Source organism: Carassius carassius, chromosome 46 (assembly GCF_963082965.1).
Source record: "Carassius carassius chromosome 46, fCarCar2.1, whole genome shotgun sequence".
NCBI lineage: Eukaryota > Metazoa > Chordata > Actinopteri > Cypriniformes > Cyprinidae > Carassius > Carassius carassius.
Window position 1 is genome coordinate 6,840,416 of NC_081800.1, and position 21,999 is coordinate 6,862,414.

General features: G+C 42.4%; 1 protein-coding gene and 1 long non-coding RNA gene across 2 annotated transcripts in view; one reads left to right on the forward strand and one right to left on the reverse strand.

The window, feature by feature from the left end:
- The window catches only part of LOC132128915 (bone morphogenetic protein 7-like), a 52,384-nt gene extending 43,942 nt beyond the window's left edge, over positions 1–8,442 (reverse strand). The window contains exon 1 of the mRNA XM_059540319.1: positions 7,769–8,442. Within this exon, the coding sequence (XP_059396302.1) occupies positions 7,769–8,168 (400 nt within the window). The 5' untranslated portion in view covers positions 8,169–8,442. The remainder of the gene's footprint in view (positions 1–7,768) is intronic.
- LOC132128920 (uncharacterized) overlaps positions 1–21,999 on the forward strand; it is an 80,842-nt gene that overhangs the window by 37,768 nt on the left and 21,075 nt on the right. The gene's annotated exons all lie outside the window — the stretch shown is intronic.

Below are 21,999 nucleotides of genomic sequence, written 5' to 3' on the forward strand. Positions count from 1 at the left end.
TGACTAATGCGCTCAATAGCGCATTAGCAAGGCTGAGAGACGGAAAACAGACCCATAAAAAAATTGATGGGGTAATGACGTCTCTTTCTCGTGACAGGTAGCAGACTGGCCATTTCCTCGCCCGACGGGACTCTCAGCATGGGGTCAGCTGACGTGTGGAAAGTGTTGAGGTGCGGTTGAGCTAACGGCGGGGGTCAGGTCAGGTCAGACTCATTCACCCCTCTCCATCTTACTCTCAGACTGCTGGACGTATGAGTGCTTGCAGAAAGAGGCAGTCTAATTCATAATAGATGAGATCCTGTTAGATCATCAGGACTCATTTCTGCTGGAAGTCTGGTTTTGACTGGAATATTAAAATGCACCTGGATTTTGAGACACTGCAGGTCGAAGCAAAATTCTAGGTCTTTCCCAAAACCCAGTTAGACCTCCATCTGAATTTGAAGGCGTTTCAAAAGGTAGACAACATAATTGTGATGACTTATAAGATTCTTAACTTTAAACTTTGATTGTAATTAATCGCGTTTTTACCAAACATACTTGTAGTTTATTTGACAGAGAAAAGGTATTGTTGAAAATAGTTTAATATAATTGAAAATTGACTATTTGAGCCATTATTTGTTAATTCATGTATGTTTTGAGAGATGAATGTGAGAAGACAATAGTCATTTTTTGGTAAACGGCTTCTTAATGTGATTGCACTTGAGAACTCTAGCACACTCTTTTCCAAAGAAATCTTCCGATGCACTGGAAAAATATATATATTAATAATTTATGTATGTATGAATGTATTTATTTATTTCTTTATTTTTATATTTATTTACTTTTTCCCCAAAGCCCCCAAGTGTCCCGGCCCCCTGGTTGAGAACCATTGGCTTAAGACCTGTTCAAATCAACATCAATGTCGATGTCCTGTTCAGTGTGATAAAAATGTTCAGTAACAATTTATTTCTTTATTAAACTGCTAATTTGTTGCTTATTAATAGCTAGTAAGATAGTTGTTAAGTTTAGGTATGGGGTGGATTAAGGGATCTAAGACATTAATATTTGCTTTATAACTACTAATAAACAGTCAATATGCTAGTATGCAACTAGTCATTCTATTCTAATATGCAACTAGTCAATAGTGAGAATTGGTCCCTAAACTAAAATGTTTATTTCAATAAACGGTTGTTAATACATCCGTTCAGACCAACATTAACATTCACATGCCATCAATATGACAGATTTGAGATTTGAATCTAATTTCTCTAACAGCACTGCGATGAAAACTGGGCAATCAATATGATTTGCAATTTAGGTCAAATGTCATGATCCGCTGCTGTTACATAAAACTGTGACTTAGAGGCACTCACAAACAGGTTATTTTGTGTGGAGGAAGAGTCCAGAAGCAACTCTCTAGTCTCTGTACTCTTGTACTGTTGATCATAGTGAACAGAACTTCACATTCTCTGTGTTACTGCTATGAAGTTCTGGTGTTCCAGTGACCCTGTATGAAAATGAAGTGTTGTCTGCATTTGTTTTCATCCACATAATATGGGCTGTCACAACATAAGAAGAAATAAAATGACTACACAGCAGGTCGTTCTTCCACTCAGTCCTGCATTTTCAATCACAACCCCTGGCTTCTTTTAGCTCTCCAACCCCTTTTCTGCACATCTTTGCCTCCAATGCCTCATTCTCGTGCCTTTTTGCATCTCGGCTTCCACGAGGTGAATATAAACGATGAATCCTCAAAGGATATTGTAGAGGCCAAAATTATAGTTCTCTCTTCGGACATGCCTGCAAGTGTCCTGACATGCTAGGATGGGGACATCTCACCTAAAAATGTAACTCTGGCTTTAAAGGAATGAACTACAAAGTGGTCTGACAGACTCAGTTAAAGGCCTTGATATCTGCCCTGCTTTTCAAGGTATGTGATGTGCACTTGTAGTGCGTGTCAAATCTTAAATGTATATTTTTAAAATCTATTGCAGATAATATAATAAAACTGAAGAAAGGCCACAAAGTGTACTTAAATTGAGTTCACATTCTTGACTGTTTTGCAACACACATAAATACACTTTTAAAAAGATCACTGTTGGTGCAAGCTACATTAAACTGATTATTACGTTATATATATATATATATATATTTTTTTTTTTTTTTTTTTTTACAAAAATGCATTGATTCGTTCGATCCCCTGGATCTGTGTGAGACACTATTTTTATGGATGGGCGTTTTTTATTTAACTTCTTTTGGACTGATGCATGCAACCCCTGCTGAGTGGCATTAAACAGCTTGAAAGATCAAATACATTTTTTAATATAACTCTGATTGGATTCATCTGAAAGAAGAAAGTCATACACTCCTAGGATGACTTGAGGGTGAGTAATTTATGGGCTAATTTTCATTTTTGGGTGAACTAACCCTTTAACTTCTTGTGGTTTTCTTTGAGTAGTATCTTGCTGAGTGTCTTGAAGAGAATCAACATTTCACACACTGAAAAGCACGTTTTTGATCCCTGGAGCAATCACACACACTCAGTGTTGACTCGTATCGTGTGCTGCATGTTCCGTTTACATTTTACATACATGCTGTAGGTCATTTACACAGCTGGGCTTTTTACTAAGGTGACTCAGAGACAAAATGTCCCAGTCCCCAGGGTCCAAAGAAATCAGAGACCTACCCACTTACTCTACACACAGGCACACTAACATCTTTTAAACCTAACAGTACGAGATCCTTTATGGGGCAATCAAATGACACAACTAAGACTGGGAGATATATATTAAAACGAATGACATTAAAAATAGACATTGAATATCATCAAAAGACAAAACTATATCCTTAACATTACTCAAGTCACAGACATGTAGTTCAGACACAGCTGGCTCTATAGAACTCAAGTACAAAGCCGTTGCCTCCAGTGCTACTACAAACATTCACACCTGTGCTGGAATTGAAACACACTTCATCTGACAGACGGAAAGATTCATTCTCTTGGAGCAGCAAGGCACCCACATATCTGTCGTAAATTGTGCCCCAGCCTTATGAAAATTTGTAGGAATAAAGAGGGTCCGGCCATGCCAAACAAAGCTTGTTTAAAGCCTGTCGTTCAGCAGGCCTCCCCACTGTGCTTTTGAAGAGTATCTGTGAAATCAGATCCACAAGTGTTGTCATAATATTTTAGAAGCGGCAAATGCCACCCAGCTTCATTCAGAAGGAAAGGGTACAAGTGATCAAAGATGGAGGGTGCAAGAAGTACAATTTCTTTTCGCCATTTATGAGAAACACTTTGTTTGCTTCATCTGAAAATGGTGTATCTGAATTGAAAAACTTCAGTTTGCATTCGAAGGTATGAAGATGATAAGTCGAAAAAGAGCCATTAAAAGGAGTAAATCTGTTTTAAAATGTCCATTATGTTACATGTGCATCATGCATTGGAAACTGACAACGCACCTAAATAAACATGAATGAATATTAGAAGGTATCTTGTTTCAACCACGAAAAGACATCAGTACACACCATCCTGTCTGGTTTGTTTGTCGGACAAAATAGCAGATTCAGCATTATGATTGGCTAAAAAAAACAGCTCAAATAATGCATTCCTTCTTAAAACCATTGGGAACATAATGGTGCATTTCATAATTTGAAGGGATTTGGGGAAAATCCTATTCCAGTAAACATTAAAAACCCTTTAGATGTTATTGGACCGCATATGGTTTCTGTGTGAAATCGTTTTGTTTTCCTTGTGTTCATTTTGCTTATGTAAAACATCTTTGTTATGATTAACTGTCAGGTTTATGGATCACAGATTCAGTGAAGAAAGCAAAACCCTCGTATCGTATGGTATCCATGCGGTGTTCTCTGGGCCTAATGCAATATAGCAACTACGTAACCACCACGGGGAGAATTAAGTAAATATATACATATATCTGCACATTCTTCCTGCAAAATGCCAAAGGGGAAAGTCTCTGTTGACACTGTGTTTAATATAAAAGGTGGCAGCGGCTGCAGCAGGTTGTTTCATTATAGCTGACGGACGGGAAGGGCTCAAGCGGAGCAGAAAGAGAGAGAGGCCCTTAAATCTACGAGCCTCTGTGGTCAAATCCATCTGTGTCAGTGCTTGTCCAGAATAGACACAATACAGCAGTCCTCTAGATAATTACACATTTCAGAATAAGAAACGCTGTCACCTCCCTCCCTATAGTCATACACTTACTTACACACAAACACACACACACACACACACACATTAGCCTTTCCCAGATTAATCATTTCTTTTCATTGTACTAAACAAAATATGTTTTTAAGTCTTAATCAGTTTTTAAAGGGCCAGTTTACCTAACAGTTTAAATTCTGTACTCATTTGCATACCCTCTTTTCAGTGTTTTTTTTTTTTTTTTTGTATTTGACAAAATCAGCCCAAATATCTTCTTTTATGTCTGCATAATAAAGAAAGTCATACAGGTTTGGAACGTCATAAAGGTTTTATAGCTTCAGAAGAATTCAGATCGTCACTTAACTATCACATCCAACCCATCTTACCAATAAACAATGATACAAATCACACCCTTAACAACATAATTGCTCTTATCGGACAATAAATCACACTTTGCATGGCAGTGTTGTGCTTGCGTGCAGATGATGACGCTTTAATGAGGAACCTAACAAGCTCGCTGATAAGACAAGTCAGGTTCTTATGAAACATTCAGGCAGGCAAAGTTAGGCGGCGTCACAGATTACACTTTAGGTGGAGGTTAAGGTGGATGACTAAAAGCTGCTTGAATGGTGACCTGGGAGCGTTCTTACAAGACATGTTGCAAAATACCAGAGTTATTACAGTTATTGTTTTTAGAATAAAACAGTGAACCGTAGCTACAATGGTGCTTAAGAAAAGGCATTAATCAAACTGACATGTATATATTAAGTGTCATGGTTTTATAGTAGCAACTATATGTTGTTATTGGCAGAAACTATGGTTTCCATAGTTAAGTGTCATTCCATTGTCGCTTTTGAATGCAAGTATATATGTGAGCAGCCCCATAGGCTTTTTCACTGCAGTTAAGCAAATGAGGCACGAGACGGACTTTGCACTTGGCAAAACACTTGTGCCTCTGTCAGCTGATATCATTACTGCAGAGAAAAAAATGATAAAGAGACTTTACAGCCAACTCTGAACACCTGAACATTAGTAGAAGACACAGCTGGCACTGAGACAGCAGACGCTTGGTAATGCGACAGAGTTTTATTATCACTCCCCAAAACACACAATGCAAATATAGGTTTGTGTTCACCAGCATTAGGGGCTTGGAAATCATGCCAAGGTTAAGACTTTGTCCAGAGATAAGTGGCCTAATAAAATCAAACAAGCAATGAAGGAGAGAACTATGCGTGCTATTTGGCCCAGGAACAAATAAAACATCTAAGACTCTCGGTGGGAAAAAAATTCCCCATTCTTTGACCAGTTATTATTCACTCAGCTCTCTTATTATCTGATTTCTGTGTCAGGTCTTTTCTACCGATGCCAAAACATGAAGAGACAGAGGATCAATCTGAGTTTTGGCTTTTATTTCAACTAACTATCAGATAGAACAGAAATATAATCCCCATAATAATGTTTCATATTCATATTCATAATCATTTATTTATTTTTTATTTTTTTTGCCTTCCAAAATAAACCACACCAGTTTAGCTATTGGAACCAGACTTTGTGACATTGTCAAGATCTAAACAAACAATTGAAAGCACAGTTATGCAGATTTAAATAGTTTCTTGTAAAACTATTAGTCCAATTTTTCTCAAAAATATATGTTTTTTTCTAAGTTTTAACCCTAATAATGTTCTCAGTGATAGGGTGCAATGGGGCCAAAATCTCCAAGGATGTAATTTTCCATCAGTAGTTATAGTAACTGTGGCATGGTTCTTTGATTTTATCAAATGGTTACATATAAAAACATTGAGGGCACAAACTGTTATTAGAATGTTCGCTTTTCACTTTTATTAAGCAAACTCATGAAGGGGCAGGTGTTTTGCCCCACAGCTGTTTCAATATATTGAACAGCTTGAAGCCTGTGTTAACTAATCAGAAGCAAAGACCAGGGCCCGTATTCATAAAGATTCTAAGAATCCTCTCAGAAAACTCTTAATTTAGCTTAAAAACTTTTATGTAGGAGTCTTAGCTTAAGAGCGACTAGGGACCGATCTGAGAGCAACTCTGTGTAAGGAAAAGACAAAAACTTTCATCTTAGTGAGGAGGCGGGGTTGACCCTGTTGCTATGTATGACACAATCTTTTGAAGACTGTGATTGGTTGGTTGTCCAAGAAGGAAAAAAAGAGTGATTTTTTTATGCAAAGGGTCTATTCTAATTCTCACTTTGAATTTACATGCGTAATTTTTCCTTATTTGACCGTTCTCTCACACACACACACACATTATATCTATGTTTATGAATCCTTTTTTTATTTACCATGCTTTTAATTTCCTATAAGGTATTTGATTGGCTTAGAATGATAAAAATTGTTCCACTCTTTCCAATTACAGTGATTGCTGTCTATTTAAGTGGCGGTTTGAATGTTGGTTTTAATGTATCAAACATGGAATCAAAAACAAGAAGGGCGAGAAAGCCAAACTGGACAGAGGAACAGTGTTTACTGTTAGCCCAGTTAGTGGATGAACACAAGGCCATTCTTAAAGGAAAATTTGGGCTGGGTGTCACAGCAAGGGACAAGAAGCAGACATGGGAGCGTATAGCACAAACTATTAACGGTTCATTCCCCCTGCTTGTGCGCACCTATAAGCCTGCTATATTCATAAATGCAGTTTTTTGAGCCTGCAAGGTGGGAATTTCCAGTGGAAACAAAATGAACAGCGACACAATAAGATGTTCTGAAAGTGCTGTAATTGTTTGTGTGATCACTCTGCTTACAGAAGGTTGTGACAGACCCAAATCATCACTATTGCATTGTTGCATTTTCCCAGTTACCAAATATCGTAATGTAGTGACTACTTTAATTTCTGGCACTATGCCGCTGTGTTGGAGATGTTAGCACTTCTCTAATAAGATCAGTCACAAACATGATCCCTGCACGATCTAATCTATAGTGTCTTATTAACTCACTGTCATCCATTGTCTGCAACATATTTCTTCTGCCTCTTCGTCTTTCTGCCATTTTCTCCTCTGCTAAAGAAACTCTTAAGCCTCTTAAAAGTCCTCGTCCGTGCTCCTAACAAGTTTGACCTTAAGACCTCTTTTAAGGGTTAAGATGCTTTCTGAATTACTTTTTTCTTTACTAGGATTTTTCCTTTAATTTTAAGAGGAAACGCCCAGATTTCTAAGAATTTTCTTAGAATTTTGTCACTAAGAGCTACTTTTTGCATTAAGATTCTTTATGAATACGGGCCCAGAACTATTTTATTAAAACTATTACCGTTTTACAAACAAATAGGTTTTACTGATGAGTTGACCAATCAGAATAAAGCATTCAAGAGCGCCTTGTAATAATGATTATTAAATGGACATTTTTGTCAAAATTGTGTCCAAAAGTTCTTGAGTGCTTCTTTTTACTCAAATTATAACTCAATTAATTATTTTATATCTCAACACTCATTATGACCAATTAAGTGAATTTGCACAGTAAACAAGAATTTATGGATTTTTAATTTATTTTAATATAGCCTAATATTAGTTTCAATATAAGCATCATAGGTGGGCCCAGTTTCACTTGGCAGGGTTAAAATATGGCATTTGCCATCCCAGGACTGTCAGTGCGCGGGTGACCATCTTACCTAGATTAACAAAACTCATGACCATGTCCGCGTCGTTCAGAAAGTTGTTGTCCTGAAGGGTCGCGATCGGCGGTCCCTGGGTGGTGAAAACAGGCTTGTAGGGGTACGAGAAGCCCTCCTCGTCTCCCTCAGTGGACATGGCATTGTACAGATCCAGCATGAACATCGGCGCGGCGTTGTGCTTGCCGTGGAGGTGCGGCCGTGGCCGGTGCGGTAACCCGAGGATTGACAGGATCTCCCGCTGCATCTCCCGGCGCTCCTGGCTCTTCAAGCGCCGGTGGATGAAACTAGAGTGGACCTCGTTGTCCAGAGTAAAGTTTGTAAAGCCCGTGTCTGCCAGGACGCAATATCCCCAAACCAGCGACAAAACAAGAGCGCATAAATCCAGCAAAGAAACCATGATGAACTTTCGCGCAGAGTTTCACGCTAATACAAATGAGCCAATCCAAATAGTTGATGACTGAAATGTTATCGCTGGTATATTTAATTATTTTGTTCCCACATTTCTCCCTCTTGAGATAGCTCTCGGATTCATTAGCGCACTTATAACCTGTTGCGTGTGTTTTAAACCAATCCTTTGACTTTCCAGAGCGCGCAACCTGTAGACGCGCAGAGATTCCGAGTGTAGATGGCAAACTGGAGGAGGAGGAGCGAAGCGGAGCCGATTAAACTCCGCTAACAAAGCGGAGAGTGGGAGGTATGAGGACGCAGGCGACTGATAACGGCAGGGCAGCCGGGTTATCAGCAGACAGAGATTGCCTCTGAACTGAAATGACGGGTGGAGGCTGCTTACGCGCTTCATGGACGCCCGTTTTCAGAAATGCACCTGCGGCGACATCATTGCCCGTCGTGGAAAGATATTGCAACATGTCAGAGAGAGTGAATTATACTGCTGTTATTATCTGTAGTGCTGGAGATCTTACCTGAGGGTAGAGATTACAATCAGAACATCTCAAAAGCAAGGAGGGAACATTAGTTACACGCTGGCTGTAATAGGAGGTCTGTCTGACCCTATGTTTTAAACGTGTAGTAGCCTGCAACCGTCTGAATAGAAGTAACAAGTCGATAAAATAAAAAATAAAGTGGTATTGTTATGAGGTCGATTGAGGAAAGCAAGAACTGATAAAACTGTGTTAAATGCAGTCACTTTAGATAAAACATCTCCCAGATGTGTAAATGTAAATCTTTTATAGAGAATAATTATAATTAAAGAGTTTTTTTTGTTTTGTTTAAAACAGAAATACCTTTATAAAGTTGCCTGCGGTGAAGGCTGCTGAACAATTTTACAAAGCTGCATGTATACACATGCCTTTACAGCTTGATCCGGATGGGAACACCTTTTCATATTGTAAATGTGAATGGTTCATTGATGACGCTACAGCAAAATTAATTCTTTTAACTGTTAAGACTGTGGAATGAAAACTCGCCCTGTCATAATGTCATAACTGGACCTTCCAGTTAAAATGACAGACTTTTTTTTTTAAAAGTCTCTTTAAACTCTACCCCTATAAGTTTTCGCTTATCTGCCTCCACTTTTGAGTGCAAGTGCCTATTTTAATACACCCAAATTCCCAATGAAACAATTCTCATTCACATACTTTTATGTTTCTGTTTTTAGATAACATGACCCAGTGCGACTATATTTAGTAACTTCCCATCTGATGCTCTGCAATGCTAAAATTCAGGCGTCGTCTGACAAAATCATCATACACATATGTTAAAGACAATGTCTTTGCTGTGAATTCAGCTGTATTTGATAGCATCTGATGATAGCAGATAATGATAACAAGAGAACAGAGAAAACATTACAAATTACTGATTGTCTGACTTAAATTTATTTATGTATTGTTTGTTTGTTTCTATGTTAATCACCAAAAAAAGCTAAAAATAAATCACCAAATATATTTAAATATCACCCAAATAAATGAAAGTCGCAGCAACAATGGGAAAGTCAGTAAATTTGTTGGCAAAATCCCCAAATTGGCAACGGCTATGCCCACATATAAAAATTCAAAGAACAATCAATGCATAGAATCAAGTTTTTTTCGATAATCTGTTACACATGAATTTATGTCCCAATACAGAATTAAATATATACTTAACTGAATAAAAATGGCGTAGGATTTACTTAAAAATACATTTTCATACAGAAATTGAAAGTAAATCATTACAAAAAAATGGCAAGTAACACCTTGAATTAAATGTATAATTTTTAAGTAGCCTGAAATAGTATTTTCTTATAAAAAGTACTCCAATAATCTTTGTTTTATTTACAATTTTGAAAAATTTATTATTTTTATAGTATGCTTTTGTTTCATTTCACCAATCTTCATGTTGTGGTTAATAAAAACAAACATGAAATTAAGGAATATTAAAGGTCCCGTTCTTCGTAATCCCATGTTTTAAACTTTAGTTAGTGTGTAATGTTGTTGTTAGAGTATAAATAATATCTGTAAAATTCTGAAGCTCAAAGTTCAATGCCAAGCGAGATATTTTATTTAACAGAATTCGCCTACAACGAACGACCTGTTTGGACTACATCCCTCTAGTCCCTGCAGTAATGACGTCACTAGAACAGTTTTTTGACTAACCTCTGCCCACATGAATACACAAAAAGGGGGCGTGGTCTTGTTGCGCTCCGACGGAGAAGGAGGAAGAGCTACGTTTGTGTTTGTCGCCATGTCGTCGAAACGCTGTTATTTTCATCTCGGAGTCCAATCATCTTTGTTTGGGCTTCCCAGGGGCGCTGTACTTGGAGATTAATGGTTACAATTTATGTTTAACTTGGTTCCCGAAAATTATAATCCACATGTAAAACTATATGCAGCACATTTTGCTGAGGACATCTTGCTGAGGACAGCTTCCTCAATCTCAATCAGTTTAATACCGGATTCGCACAAAGATTATTCCTGAAAGATAGAGCAGTTCCCTCTTTGTCTGGAGAAGGCGTTGTTTATGGACCACAACCGGTAAGTGTATTTTATTATTTAAGTTGGTGTGTTTAACAGTTTCTGTAACTTATTACACAAAGGGCAACGCTATTTAGCTTTGTTAACTAGATGTTAGGGCTGTGCAAAAAAAATCGAACGCGATTTTCATGCGCATCTCGTCAGTAAAAATGCTCCTGTGATTAGAAGTACATCTCCAGCACATGCTTCTGCCCACTTGCTTCTCAAAACTAGCCCAATTGCGTTTCCAGGAGGGCAGCGCGTGCTCAGCTGCTGTCGAATCACAACACAGGAACCGCTGGCACAATCACAACTCGTTACGTATTTCTGAAGGAGGGACTTTATAGAACAAGGAAGAGATCAGCCTGTTTTTATGACAGTGAAAACAGCGGTATACAGATAGGTGAATTGTGTTAAAAATACTGTGTTTTTTTACACACGAAACATGAACATGTTATATTGCACACTGTAAACACAATCAAAGCTTCAAAAAAGCACGAAAAACGGGACCTTTAAATAGTTTGGATTTAAATGGGTTCAAATCCACAACAAATTAACTTGTAATGTAAATTTAAACTTCACTAAAGCCTTTGTCTCAAGAGGGAGAATATAGGATGCAGAAGGTTGAGCAAAAGTCTCCATTTAATCTCATAGCTGAGGAACAATGAAGGTACAGAGAACTCCATTGTGATTTATAAATGCTCATAATGACCAAAACAGCCAGAAGTAGGGACTCAGATGGCAGACAGCTGTTGTGTGAGGCCAGTCCCACCTGCCTCTTACAGCCCAGCACCTCTTAAACACTCAGTTTAATGCAATGCTTCTGAAGCTCACCTAAGCTGTTTATTCTGTCCCCCCTGACACATTAACCTCCAGATGCTCAGTATATTTTAGTGTCACGTGTAAAAGGACCCAGTTGCAAAGATATTGCAACAGCTTCGCCTTGGGCACAGGTGTCAGGTACACTCATTAAAGTGGCTTCAGCACCAGGGGAACAGGGCAAACCCAGATGTGAACAGCAGCTGCTTTGATTTATGTTTTCAGAAGATAGATTGCTTTATGCCCTTTATTGTGTTCATTTCTCATTTAGGAATACTTTCAGTCCTTGGATTTGAAATGAAAATAAATGTGGTTAATCCATCTTCATTAGACCTAAAATCAATTTATGCCTCGATCAGTATTAAATGCCTATTAGTAGCAGTCTGAACCATGTAAACATCGATTTCCGGTTCTATCAGATAGAATCAGTGAATTGCTGCAGGTGTTTACATTGAGGCAGCGTTTGGTTGAAAAGAGAAAGAATTGGTTTCAGTTAAAACTTTCCTCAGTCCCTGTATGTGGGAGCCAGGGCCCCCAGTCTGTCTCTCAGCCCAACAGAGAGCTGTCATTCTGGGGAAGGACAATAGGAACAGACCCCCCTTTGTTCCAGCTCTGGTGGCCCTTATGACCGGCACAGTAAACAGCGGGCACAGGCTGATTTGCCAGCATGGATAGCCACACTGAGGAGCTTTTGACTGGGGGAAGTTAAGCAGAACAGCACCCTGAGATCTCCCAATGATTCTCTCTTTCAAGCACAATCTTTCTCTCAGCCTCACTCACCCTCTTGAAAACAAACTTTTATTACCAGGGAATGTATAGAAAACCCAGGCATTTATGTAAAGGAGATGGAGAAAAAAGAAAAACAATGCATGGGTGTTTATTCTTATATGTAAAAGGGCAACATCACCCATGTACTGAATAATTGGGATATACAGGGGTTGTACAAAACAATGTGAGCACCTATTATTCTATTGGGTAATATAATTTGTGTAAGATTCAGTAAAAAAAAATAATAAATAAATAAAAACCCTGCGATTGTCTTTTACTTAATGTTTCATTGCCTATATTTCATTGTCTGTATGGCTACGTCAAGTCACTTCACTTTTCACTTTTATTCTCTAGTTTGACAAGTATATCAGTGTACAGAAGTATAAGTCAGCAGTGTTTATCATAAGCCGTAAGTGAAATGGGTGATTTGTCAGACTTCCAAGAAAAGCAAATCATGGAAGCCTGAAACCTCAAAAACCCAATTTTTGGTATCATTATGATTATGGTACACAAAGCATGGCAAGACTTATTCAGTGACGTGACCATAAAACCAAAAGTGAATGTTAGGAACTGTCAAGCACTTATGTCCAAATAACACAGAACTGCTGCAGCAAAGTGACAGCAAACCTCAATATTCACCTTAACTACTGTTTCCAAAAAAAAAAAAAAAAACAAAGAGAACTGAAAGAAATGAAATGAAAGAAAATGAGAATGAGAAATGAAAGAGCTGAAACTGCTAAAACTTTGAAAAAGATGGGGTCATAAACCACTGTAGGAGAGAAGAGTGAGAAGCAGATTCCCTTCCTTTAACATCTATAAAGCAACTGGCAGATGTTTTGATTCAACTGGAGACTGTTCAGACAAGTTGTATGAATCCATTCTACGAAAGCTGGAAGCTTTATTAAAGGCAAATGTGGGTAAAAGACCTTAACAAAAGAAATATTGCAGGTTTGCAAGGTGTTCACATTATTTTGTCCAACCCCGTAAATGAATGAATGATGCATTTATATTTAACCTATATGACTTTCATTCTTCAGATGAGCACAAAGAAAGATTTACTGCTGATTACAGAACCAGCTTTACTGACAAGATCCACATTAAATATCGTATGCGATTTATCACGCAGCCCTAGTATGAAAGTTGCCCAGAAGCAATCATTATAGTCTACAAAGTGTCAGTTTTTGGGTTACCATCCACTTGCACTGTATAGACTTAATTTGTGTTCATCTGAAGAAAGAAAGTCATGTAAATGCGAAGCAGTTGAGTAAAATATGAGAATTTCCATGCCAAGGCCCAAAAGGCTATAAAAATGTGTCTAGGTTACGTATGTAACCCTAGTTCGTCGAGGTAACGAGACTCTTCTTCAAAGTGCTATGGGGAACGCGTCTAGCGTGAGCGACTCTGAATATCGTGTGTAATCAGTCCAATGGAAGAGCGTGACGTCACGGGCGGGATGACGTAAGCGACTAGGAAGCTATAAAAGCACGTGCCGCGCAGCTGGTGTCAGCTTCGAGTACCAGCAAGCGCCTGCAGGGGTGCCGGGGGTATGGCCTCGAGACGCAGCATCTCGTTCCCTTGAGGAACTAGGGTTACATACGTAACCTAGAGATGTTCCTCTTCAGGAACTCTAGCTGCATCGAAGCGCTATGGGGAATTAATACCAACGCTGCCAGACTACCAAACCCCTGCCTAGTGTGTATCCAAAGAGCACAGCTTAGGACGAGAGGACTGAAGCGTCTGGAGTGACTGGCATGTCTAAGTCATAGAATTTTTCAAAAGTAGAAGGCGTGGACCACCCCGCAACATTGCAGATGTCCAGCATGGACACACCTGCTAGGAAGGCCTTGGCCATACCCCGTGTGGAGTGATCCTTGGCTCCCGACAGTGAGGGACGACCAGAGGACTCATAGGTGGCATTGATAGTCTCGACTATCCAACGACTAATAGTCTGCTTAGAAGCAGGAAAACCCCTCTTGGGGGGACCGTAGCATACAAGCAATTGGTCTGTTTTTCTCCACAGTGCAGCTCTGTGGACGTATGCATCCAGCACTCGAACTGGACACATACAATTTAGCTTCTCTTGGTCGGGCTCCCGAAAGGGAGGAGGACAGAAGGCCTGCAGCACTGCAGCACCATACTCGGCCTGGCCAGAACGGGGCTACTAGCAACAGACGGACCCCGTCCCAGCGTACACTCACCAGTACTCCCGGGAGCAGAGCAATAGGGGGAAAAGTGTACAGGCGAAGCCTTGGCCAGGTCTGTACCATAGCGTCCAGTCCCAGAGGAGCTGGATGAACTAGAGAGAACCAAAGGGGACATTGTGATGTCTCTTGAGTCGCAAAGAGGTCTACTTGAGCTCTGCCAAAAACTCTCCATATCTGCTTCACCACCTGGGGGTAAAGCTTCCATTCCCCGGGCCTCAGCCCCTGCCTCGACAGTATGTCTGCTCCCATATTTAGTTTCCCAGGAATATATACTGCTCTTAATGAGAGGAGTTTGCTCTGGGACCACACAAGGATCTGGTGTGCCAGCTTGTACAAGGGGTGCGAACGCAGACCTCCCTGGTGGTTGATATAAGAGACCACCGATGTGTTGTCAGTGCGCACCAACACATGGTGACCCCTTAGGTCTGCTTCAGTGCAGTACAATTGATATGCCATGTCAGATGGCGACCGCTCCACAGACCACGGGCAGGGTGGCCACTCATGACCGCACCCCAACCGGTGAGGGATGCATCCGTCACTAGTATTACACGGCGACAAGGAGCTCCCAGCACCGGGTCCTGATTCAAGAACCAAGGTTTTTTCCACATTTCCAAGGCACGGAGGCAGCGCCGCGTGACCTTGATAGTTCGAAGTGGATTGCCCCTCGGGGAAAATCCCTTGGTCTTGAGCCAGCACTGTAGGGGTCTCATGTACAGCAGGCCAAGAGGTATCACATTGGACGCAACTGCCATCAGACTGGCCTTCTTTGACTCTCTTGACTGAGATGAAGATCGACTCGATACGAGCAGAGGACAATCGTGCCTGCATCATGGTCGAATCCCATACTACGGCTAGATAGGTGGTTCTCTGAACTGGAGAAAGTACACTCTTCTTGGCATTCAGTCTCAAACCCAGCTCCCCCATATGTGCGAGAACGAAATCTCGATGCCCAGCAGCAACCTGCTCTGACTGAGCTAAAATCAACCAATCATCGATATAGTTGAGAATGCGGATGCCCTGCATGCGCAGGGGGACCAGAGCTGCATCTACACATTTTGTGAACGTGCGGGGTGAGAGTGCAAGTCCGAAGGGAAGTACTTGATATTGGTAAGCTTCGCCCCCGAAAGCGAACCTCAGAAACTTCCTGTCTTTGAGATCTATTGTGACAAACCAGTCCTCGGACCTGATCTGAGCTACAACATGCGTGATCATGAGCATTTTGAACTTCAGTCTCATAACTGATCAATTTAAGACCCGCAGATCTATGATTGGATGCAACCCCCCTTCTTTCTTTGGAACTATGAAATACAGGCTGTAAAACCCGGACTCCCTGTCTTGAGGAAGGACCACCTAGATGGCCTCCTTCTCTAATAGGGTTTTCACTTCCTGTTACATAACCAGACCCTGCTCGGGACCGACTATCGTCGGAGTAACCCCGTTGAATATCAGCGGTGCAGAGCCGAACTGAATACGGTAGCCTTTTTCTACTGTGTGCAGGACCCATTGAGATACATTTGGCAGTAGTTTCCATGCTGCTAAATAATCTACTAAGGGAATCAGTCTCTCGAGACTGACCTCTGGTGTAAGAGGCCCCCGCAGGGGCGGCGAGAGTCTCAGCCCCGCTACGCGCACAGGTGGAAGATACTGATAACAAGGCTCGCTGGGGACCGCTGCGTGCTGGAACACTGGCAGGGTTGGCAGATCGGCCCCCAGAGGGCGCTGAGGCGAGACGGGCAACGTGTATTGCGGTCTACCCCAGCAGAGGCCTCCTGAAACCTGTCGACGACAGTACTGACTGCATTGCCGAACAGGCCAGAAGGCTGGATTGGGGCGTCCATAAGGCAGACCCTGTCCCGCTCTTTCATTTCGGAGAGGGTCAGCCATAAATGTCTCTCCGCGGCCACCATAACTGCCATGAACCGCCCAATCGCTCAGGCGGTCTCCTTGGTGGTGCAGTGGGAGAGATCAGCGGTCCTTCTTAGCTCAGATATATCATGGGACTTGATCTCCTCTCCCTCGTCTAGCTCTTTAAGCAGGTCTGCTTGGTACGCCTGTAACACCGCCATGGTGTGCAGACACGCACCAGCCTGCCCTGCTGCCGCATACCCTTTGCCCACAAAAGCCGAGGTTGTTCTGAGCGGCTTGGAGGACAACGCCGGGGCCTTCAGAGATGATGTGGCTCTGGGGGACAGATAGCTCGCGAATGTCTGTTCCACCCGAGGCATCGCTCTGTAGCCGTACTCTCCCATCCCCACCACATTGCCATAATAATCTGATGAGGGGATGTAGAGGTGGGCTGAAAACAGGCTTTTTTTTGTGCAGATCAGGAAAGAATGGAAGGCCCCGGCTAGGAGGTGGTTGACTCACCCGCAGGAAGCGTTCATCGAGCTTGCTTCACTGCGGTTCAGTTGTTTTCTCTGCGGGCCATTCGATGCTTAGTTTGGCCACCGCGCGAGTAACCACCTCTAAGAGCTCCTCGTATTGTGGCGAATGGGGTGGCGAATCCCTGTCGACAGATTCCACATCAACCTGCCTCAGCAGAAGGGGGGCCAGCACCGCGGGGAACGCTGGCGAAGGCTCCCTCCTCAAAGAGAGCCCTCCGGGAACGAAGCAGCCGCACCAACATTCTCTCACAGTGCGGGCAGTCGGCTCCCTCGAGAGCCGACTCAGTGTGCTTCGAATCCAGGCATGGACATGGAAATGAACCCAAACTTAGACATGACTTGGAGCTCTACTTGACAGACAACAGTAAATAAGACTCACAAGACAAACAGAGGACATTCACACACAGAGTGCTTGCTGAAGACGCGAAGCTTACGCCAGCTGCGCGGCACCTGCTTTGATAGCTTCCTGGTCGCTTACGTCACGACGCCCGTGACGTCACGCTCTTCCATTGGACTGATTACACACAATATTCAGAGTCGCTCACGCTAGACACGTTCTCCATAGCGCTTCAACGCAGCTCGAGTTCCTGAAGAGGAACATGAGATACATAGTAGACTGTCATCACTCAATGGCTGGATTTCTCCGTTCCCTCCTTCAGGGAATGAAGGTGGCATGCATAACCGAGATGTTCCTTTTAGTCGGTCACTTTCTACGTCACATTGATGACAGAGGATTTGGAATCCCTACCAAAGCAAAACTGGTGTTTCCCCTTTAAGTGCCTTGCACAAGCCTCCTAATCCCATGCTAGAACCCGAGATCATGCCGGAAAAGGGCCAGCCTCTGCAATTTCTGCACTACCACTAAGGAAGACTTGGATAACACTGGGAAAGCATGCCCTTTTTCGTTGGAAAAGGAACACCCGGGAAAGCCACATCCTCCATGAGAGGCGTTGTAGGTGGCACTTGAACCTCTGTTACACTTTCCACATAAGCGATCTGGAAGCGCACACGGACAGCACGGACGCTAACAACAAATGGTAGATTTCAAGGTGGTTCAAACCATTTATAGAGATGGCAGGGTGGGACTGTCATTTCAAGAATACATTGAGTGTAGGCCTGGCCTCAGACACTCTGCCACATCTGGCTTGCTGAAGGTGACAGAGGACCTCGACAGGGTTTGCCCAACAGGGAACTCACTAGATAAAAATAACAAAATGTGACATAGCAAGCCGACACTAGACTGGTGCCTCTCCATTTCTTTCCCTGTTTGAGGTGAAAACACAGGAGGATACCAGCTCAACATGAAGGCTATAGAATCTAGCGAAAGTGTTGGGTGTCACCCAGCCCACAATTCTACAAATATCTGTCAGCGAGGCTCTCTGCACCAGTGCCAAGGAGGAAGCCATACTCCTGGTGCAGTTAGCTCACAACTCAAGTGGGCATGGCACGCCTTGTGCTTGATAAGACAAAGCGATGCCATACACTATCCAGTGGGCCATCCTCTGCTTGGAGATGGCTTTCCCCTCCTGGCCACCTCCCTAACAGACAAAGATCTGCTCTGAGGTCCTAAAGATTTGTGTCCGTTCTACGTACAACCAGTCAGAGCAAAGCTAGGACTGGATCTGGCTCCTCTGGGTGCTGCGCTTGCTGGTTCACCACCAGAGCCCTAAAGCGAGTAGAAAGAACCTTGGTCACATAGGGCTGAGGTCTCAGTGTTACGTGGGAGTCAGCCGGCCAAAACTCCAGGCACGATTCATCAACCAAAAGGTCCCCTACCCTCTTGATGAATTCCAAAGCAACCAGGAGCAAAATTTTCATTGAAAGAAACTTCAGCTCAACTGATTGCAAGGATTCAGATGGGACCTGCTGAAGTGTTCTAAGTCCCAGACATAGGTCCCAAGAGGGTATGGAGGGAGGATGAGGAGGATTTAATCTTCTCGCCCCCCAAGTCGTGCTTCCCTACTGTCTTACCGCCCACGGGTTCGCTATGTGCGGGTATAGCCCCCGTGTGTCAGGTAAAGGCCGCACCCAGAAATGCACATGTGAAATGACATCTTTAAAAATATGTAACATCATCTTTACAAAGATGCACGTGTAAATGCTCTTTTATGAAAGTGCTCTTTTAGTTGTGCTGAAGCGCACAGGGGAGATGGCAACACAACAGTATCGACCAGTTGCTGTTGCGCCATAACACCCACACAGAACTTCATCACAGAGACTCGTTCAGAACAGAAAAAATCCTTGGTAAGAAGACTGATAACACCCGCTCGGCTCTGAAGTGAAAAGCTGAATAAGCATTGCATCTGCTGCCCATTTATGCTCATGCTGTAATGATTGGTAGCTGGATGAAATCATCTATGTGCATTGGCGCGTTTAGTTTACACTCAAAGATGGTCTTTCTGGCAAGATTCCCAATCCATCGACGTCAAAAGTGACCAATTGAAAGGGAGCTCTAGAACAATCTATCTAGCGTTGTTCAGGAAGCAGTCACACTTTGTCAGTTTAAATTAGATTAAAGACCCATCTCTTTAACCCAGCATTCACATTTAATCATTTAGCAGACGCTTTTATCCAAAGCGACTTACAAATGAGAACAATAGAAGCAATCAGATCAACAAGAGAACATACAAGTGCCATGACAAGTACAGAATGCATAGCCAGGTTTTTATTTATTTTTTTCTCTATGAAAGACAAGAAAAGTTCTAGAATTAGTTGGTTAAGTGCTGGCAAAAAAAGATGAGCTTTAGATGTTTCTTGAAAATGAGTAAAGACTCAGCTGTACGAATTGAGATTGGGAGGTCATTCCACAAGCTGGGGACAGTCCAGGGAAAGGTTCGTGAAAGTGATTTTGAGCATCTTTGGGATGGCACCACAAGGCGTCGTTCACTTGCAAAGCGCAAACTTCTGGAGGGTACATAAGATTGAACTAGTGAGTTTAGGTATGTTGGTGCTGTACCAGTGGTCATCTTGTAGGCAAGCATCAGTACCTTGAACTTGATGCGAGCGGCTACTGGTAGCCAGTGTAACCTGATGAGGAGAGGAGTAACGTGAGCATTTTTTGGCTCATTGAAGACAACCCTTGCTGCTGCATTCTGGATCAGTTGCAGAGGCTTGATAGTACATGCAGGAAGGCCCGCCAGGAGAGCATTACAATAGTCCAGTCTGGAGAGAACAAGAGCTTGGACAAGAAGTTGGGTGGCTTGCTCTGACAGGAAGGGTCTAATCTTCTTAATGTTATATAAGGCAAATCTGCAGGACCGGGTCGTTGTAGCAATATGGTCTGTGAAGCTTAACTGACGATCCATCACAACTTCTAGGTTTCTGGCTGTCCTGGAAGGAGTTATGGTTGACGAACCCAGCTGTATAGAGAAGTTGTGATGAAACAATGGGTTAGATGGAACCACCAGGAGTTCTGTCTTAGTAAGGTTGAGCTGAAGGTGATGGTCATTCATCCATCTAGAAATGTCACTCAGACAGGCTGAAATGCGAGCAGCTACTGTCGGGTCATCTGGTTGGAATGAGAACTAGAGTTTGGTGTCATCAGCGTAGCAGTGATAAGAAAAGCCATGCTTCTGAATGACAGATCCTAATAACCTCATGTACATGGAAAAGAGAAGTGGTCCAAGTACTGAGCCTTGAGGAACCCCAGTAGCAAGTTGATGTGACTTAGAAACATCACCCCTCCAAGACACGCTGAAGGATCTATCGGAGAGGTAGGACTTAAACCACAGGAGTGTGGTTCCAGAGATGTCCATCTTTCTGAGGGTAGACAGGAGAATCTGGTGATTAAAGGTGTCAAAAGCAGCAGACAGGTCAAGTAAGGTGAGTACTGAGGATTTTGAAGAATGCTCTTGCCAGTCGCAGGGCTTCAGTAACCGAGAGGCAGTCTCAGTTGAGTGGCCACTTTTGAAGCCAGATTGGTTGCTGTCCAGGAGGTTGTTCTGTACAAGAAACATAGAGAGCTGGTTGAACACAGCTCACTCAAGTGTCTTTGCAATGAATGGAAGAAGGGATACCAGTCTGTAGTTTTCTAGAAGCACTGGATTTAGAGATGGTTTCTTAAGCAGTGGGCTTACCCGAGCCTGCTGAAATGATGAGGGAAATGTTCCAGAGTGAAGAGAAGAGTTGATAATGTGAGTAAGTTAAGGAATGACTGAAGAAGAGATCGCTTGAAGAAGGTGAATGGGGATCGGATCAAGTGGACAAGTAGTAGGATGATTGGACAGGATAAGTTTGGTAACGTCCATCTCTGAGAGTGGGGAGAAGGAGGAGAGAGAGTGTGCATTGGTCATTGTGAAGTTATCCTCAGTCTGCGGTGTGGAGAATTGGTCACTGATGGTTCTTTTCTTATTTGTGAAGCAAATTGCAAAGTTGTCAGCTGTAAGAGTTGATGGAGGAGGAGATGGAGGCGGATTAAGAAGAGAAGAGAAAGTCTTGAAGAGTGTCAGAGCGTCACAATAGTTGTTAATTTTGTTGTGGTAGTTGGATGTTTTAGCAGTGAACACATTTGCAGAGAAGGCAGAGAGGAGAGACTGATACACACTGAGGTCGGTAGAGTTTCTTGATTTATGGCATTTCCTCTCTGCAGCCCTGAGTTTAGAGCGATGTTCACGGAGAACCTCGGACAGCCAGGAGGCAGATGGGGTGGTGCGTGCTGGTCTAGACGACAGCGGATAAAAGTTGTCCAAGCAAGAGGTTAGAGTGGAGCAAAGAGTGTCCATAGCACTGTTCGTGTCCAAAGCTGAAAACTGAGAGAGTGAAGGAAGTGAGGATGAAACCACAGAAGATAGGCAAGATGGAGAGAGTGAGCATAGGTTCCATCGAAAGGTGACCTGCATTGGAGTGTGTGCTGCTTCAGGAGTGAGTACTAGGTTAGCAGTAATGAGGAAGTGGTCTGAGGTGTGCAGTGGAGCAACTGAAGAGTTGTCCATGGAGCAATAGGACATGATTCACATAATATACTGTTGCATTTCTATAATTCAGAACCGTTAAAGTAATGTAAGGCTGCATTAATTATGTCAGCTGGAACCGAGTACACTTCCCCTAACACCCACCACAAAAAGAGGGGCATCTTTGCTAATATTAGTTTGTTTCATTCTTATTCTGAG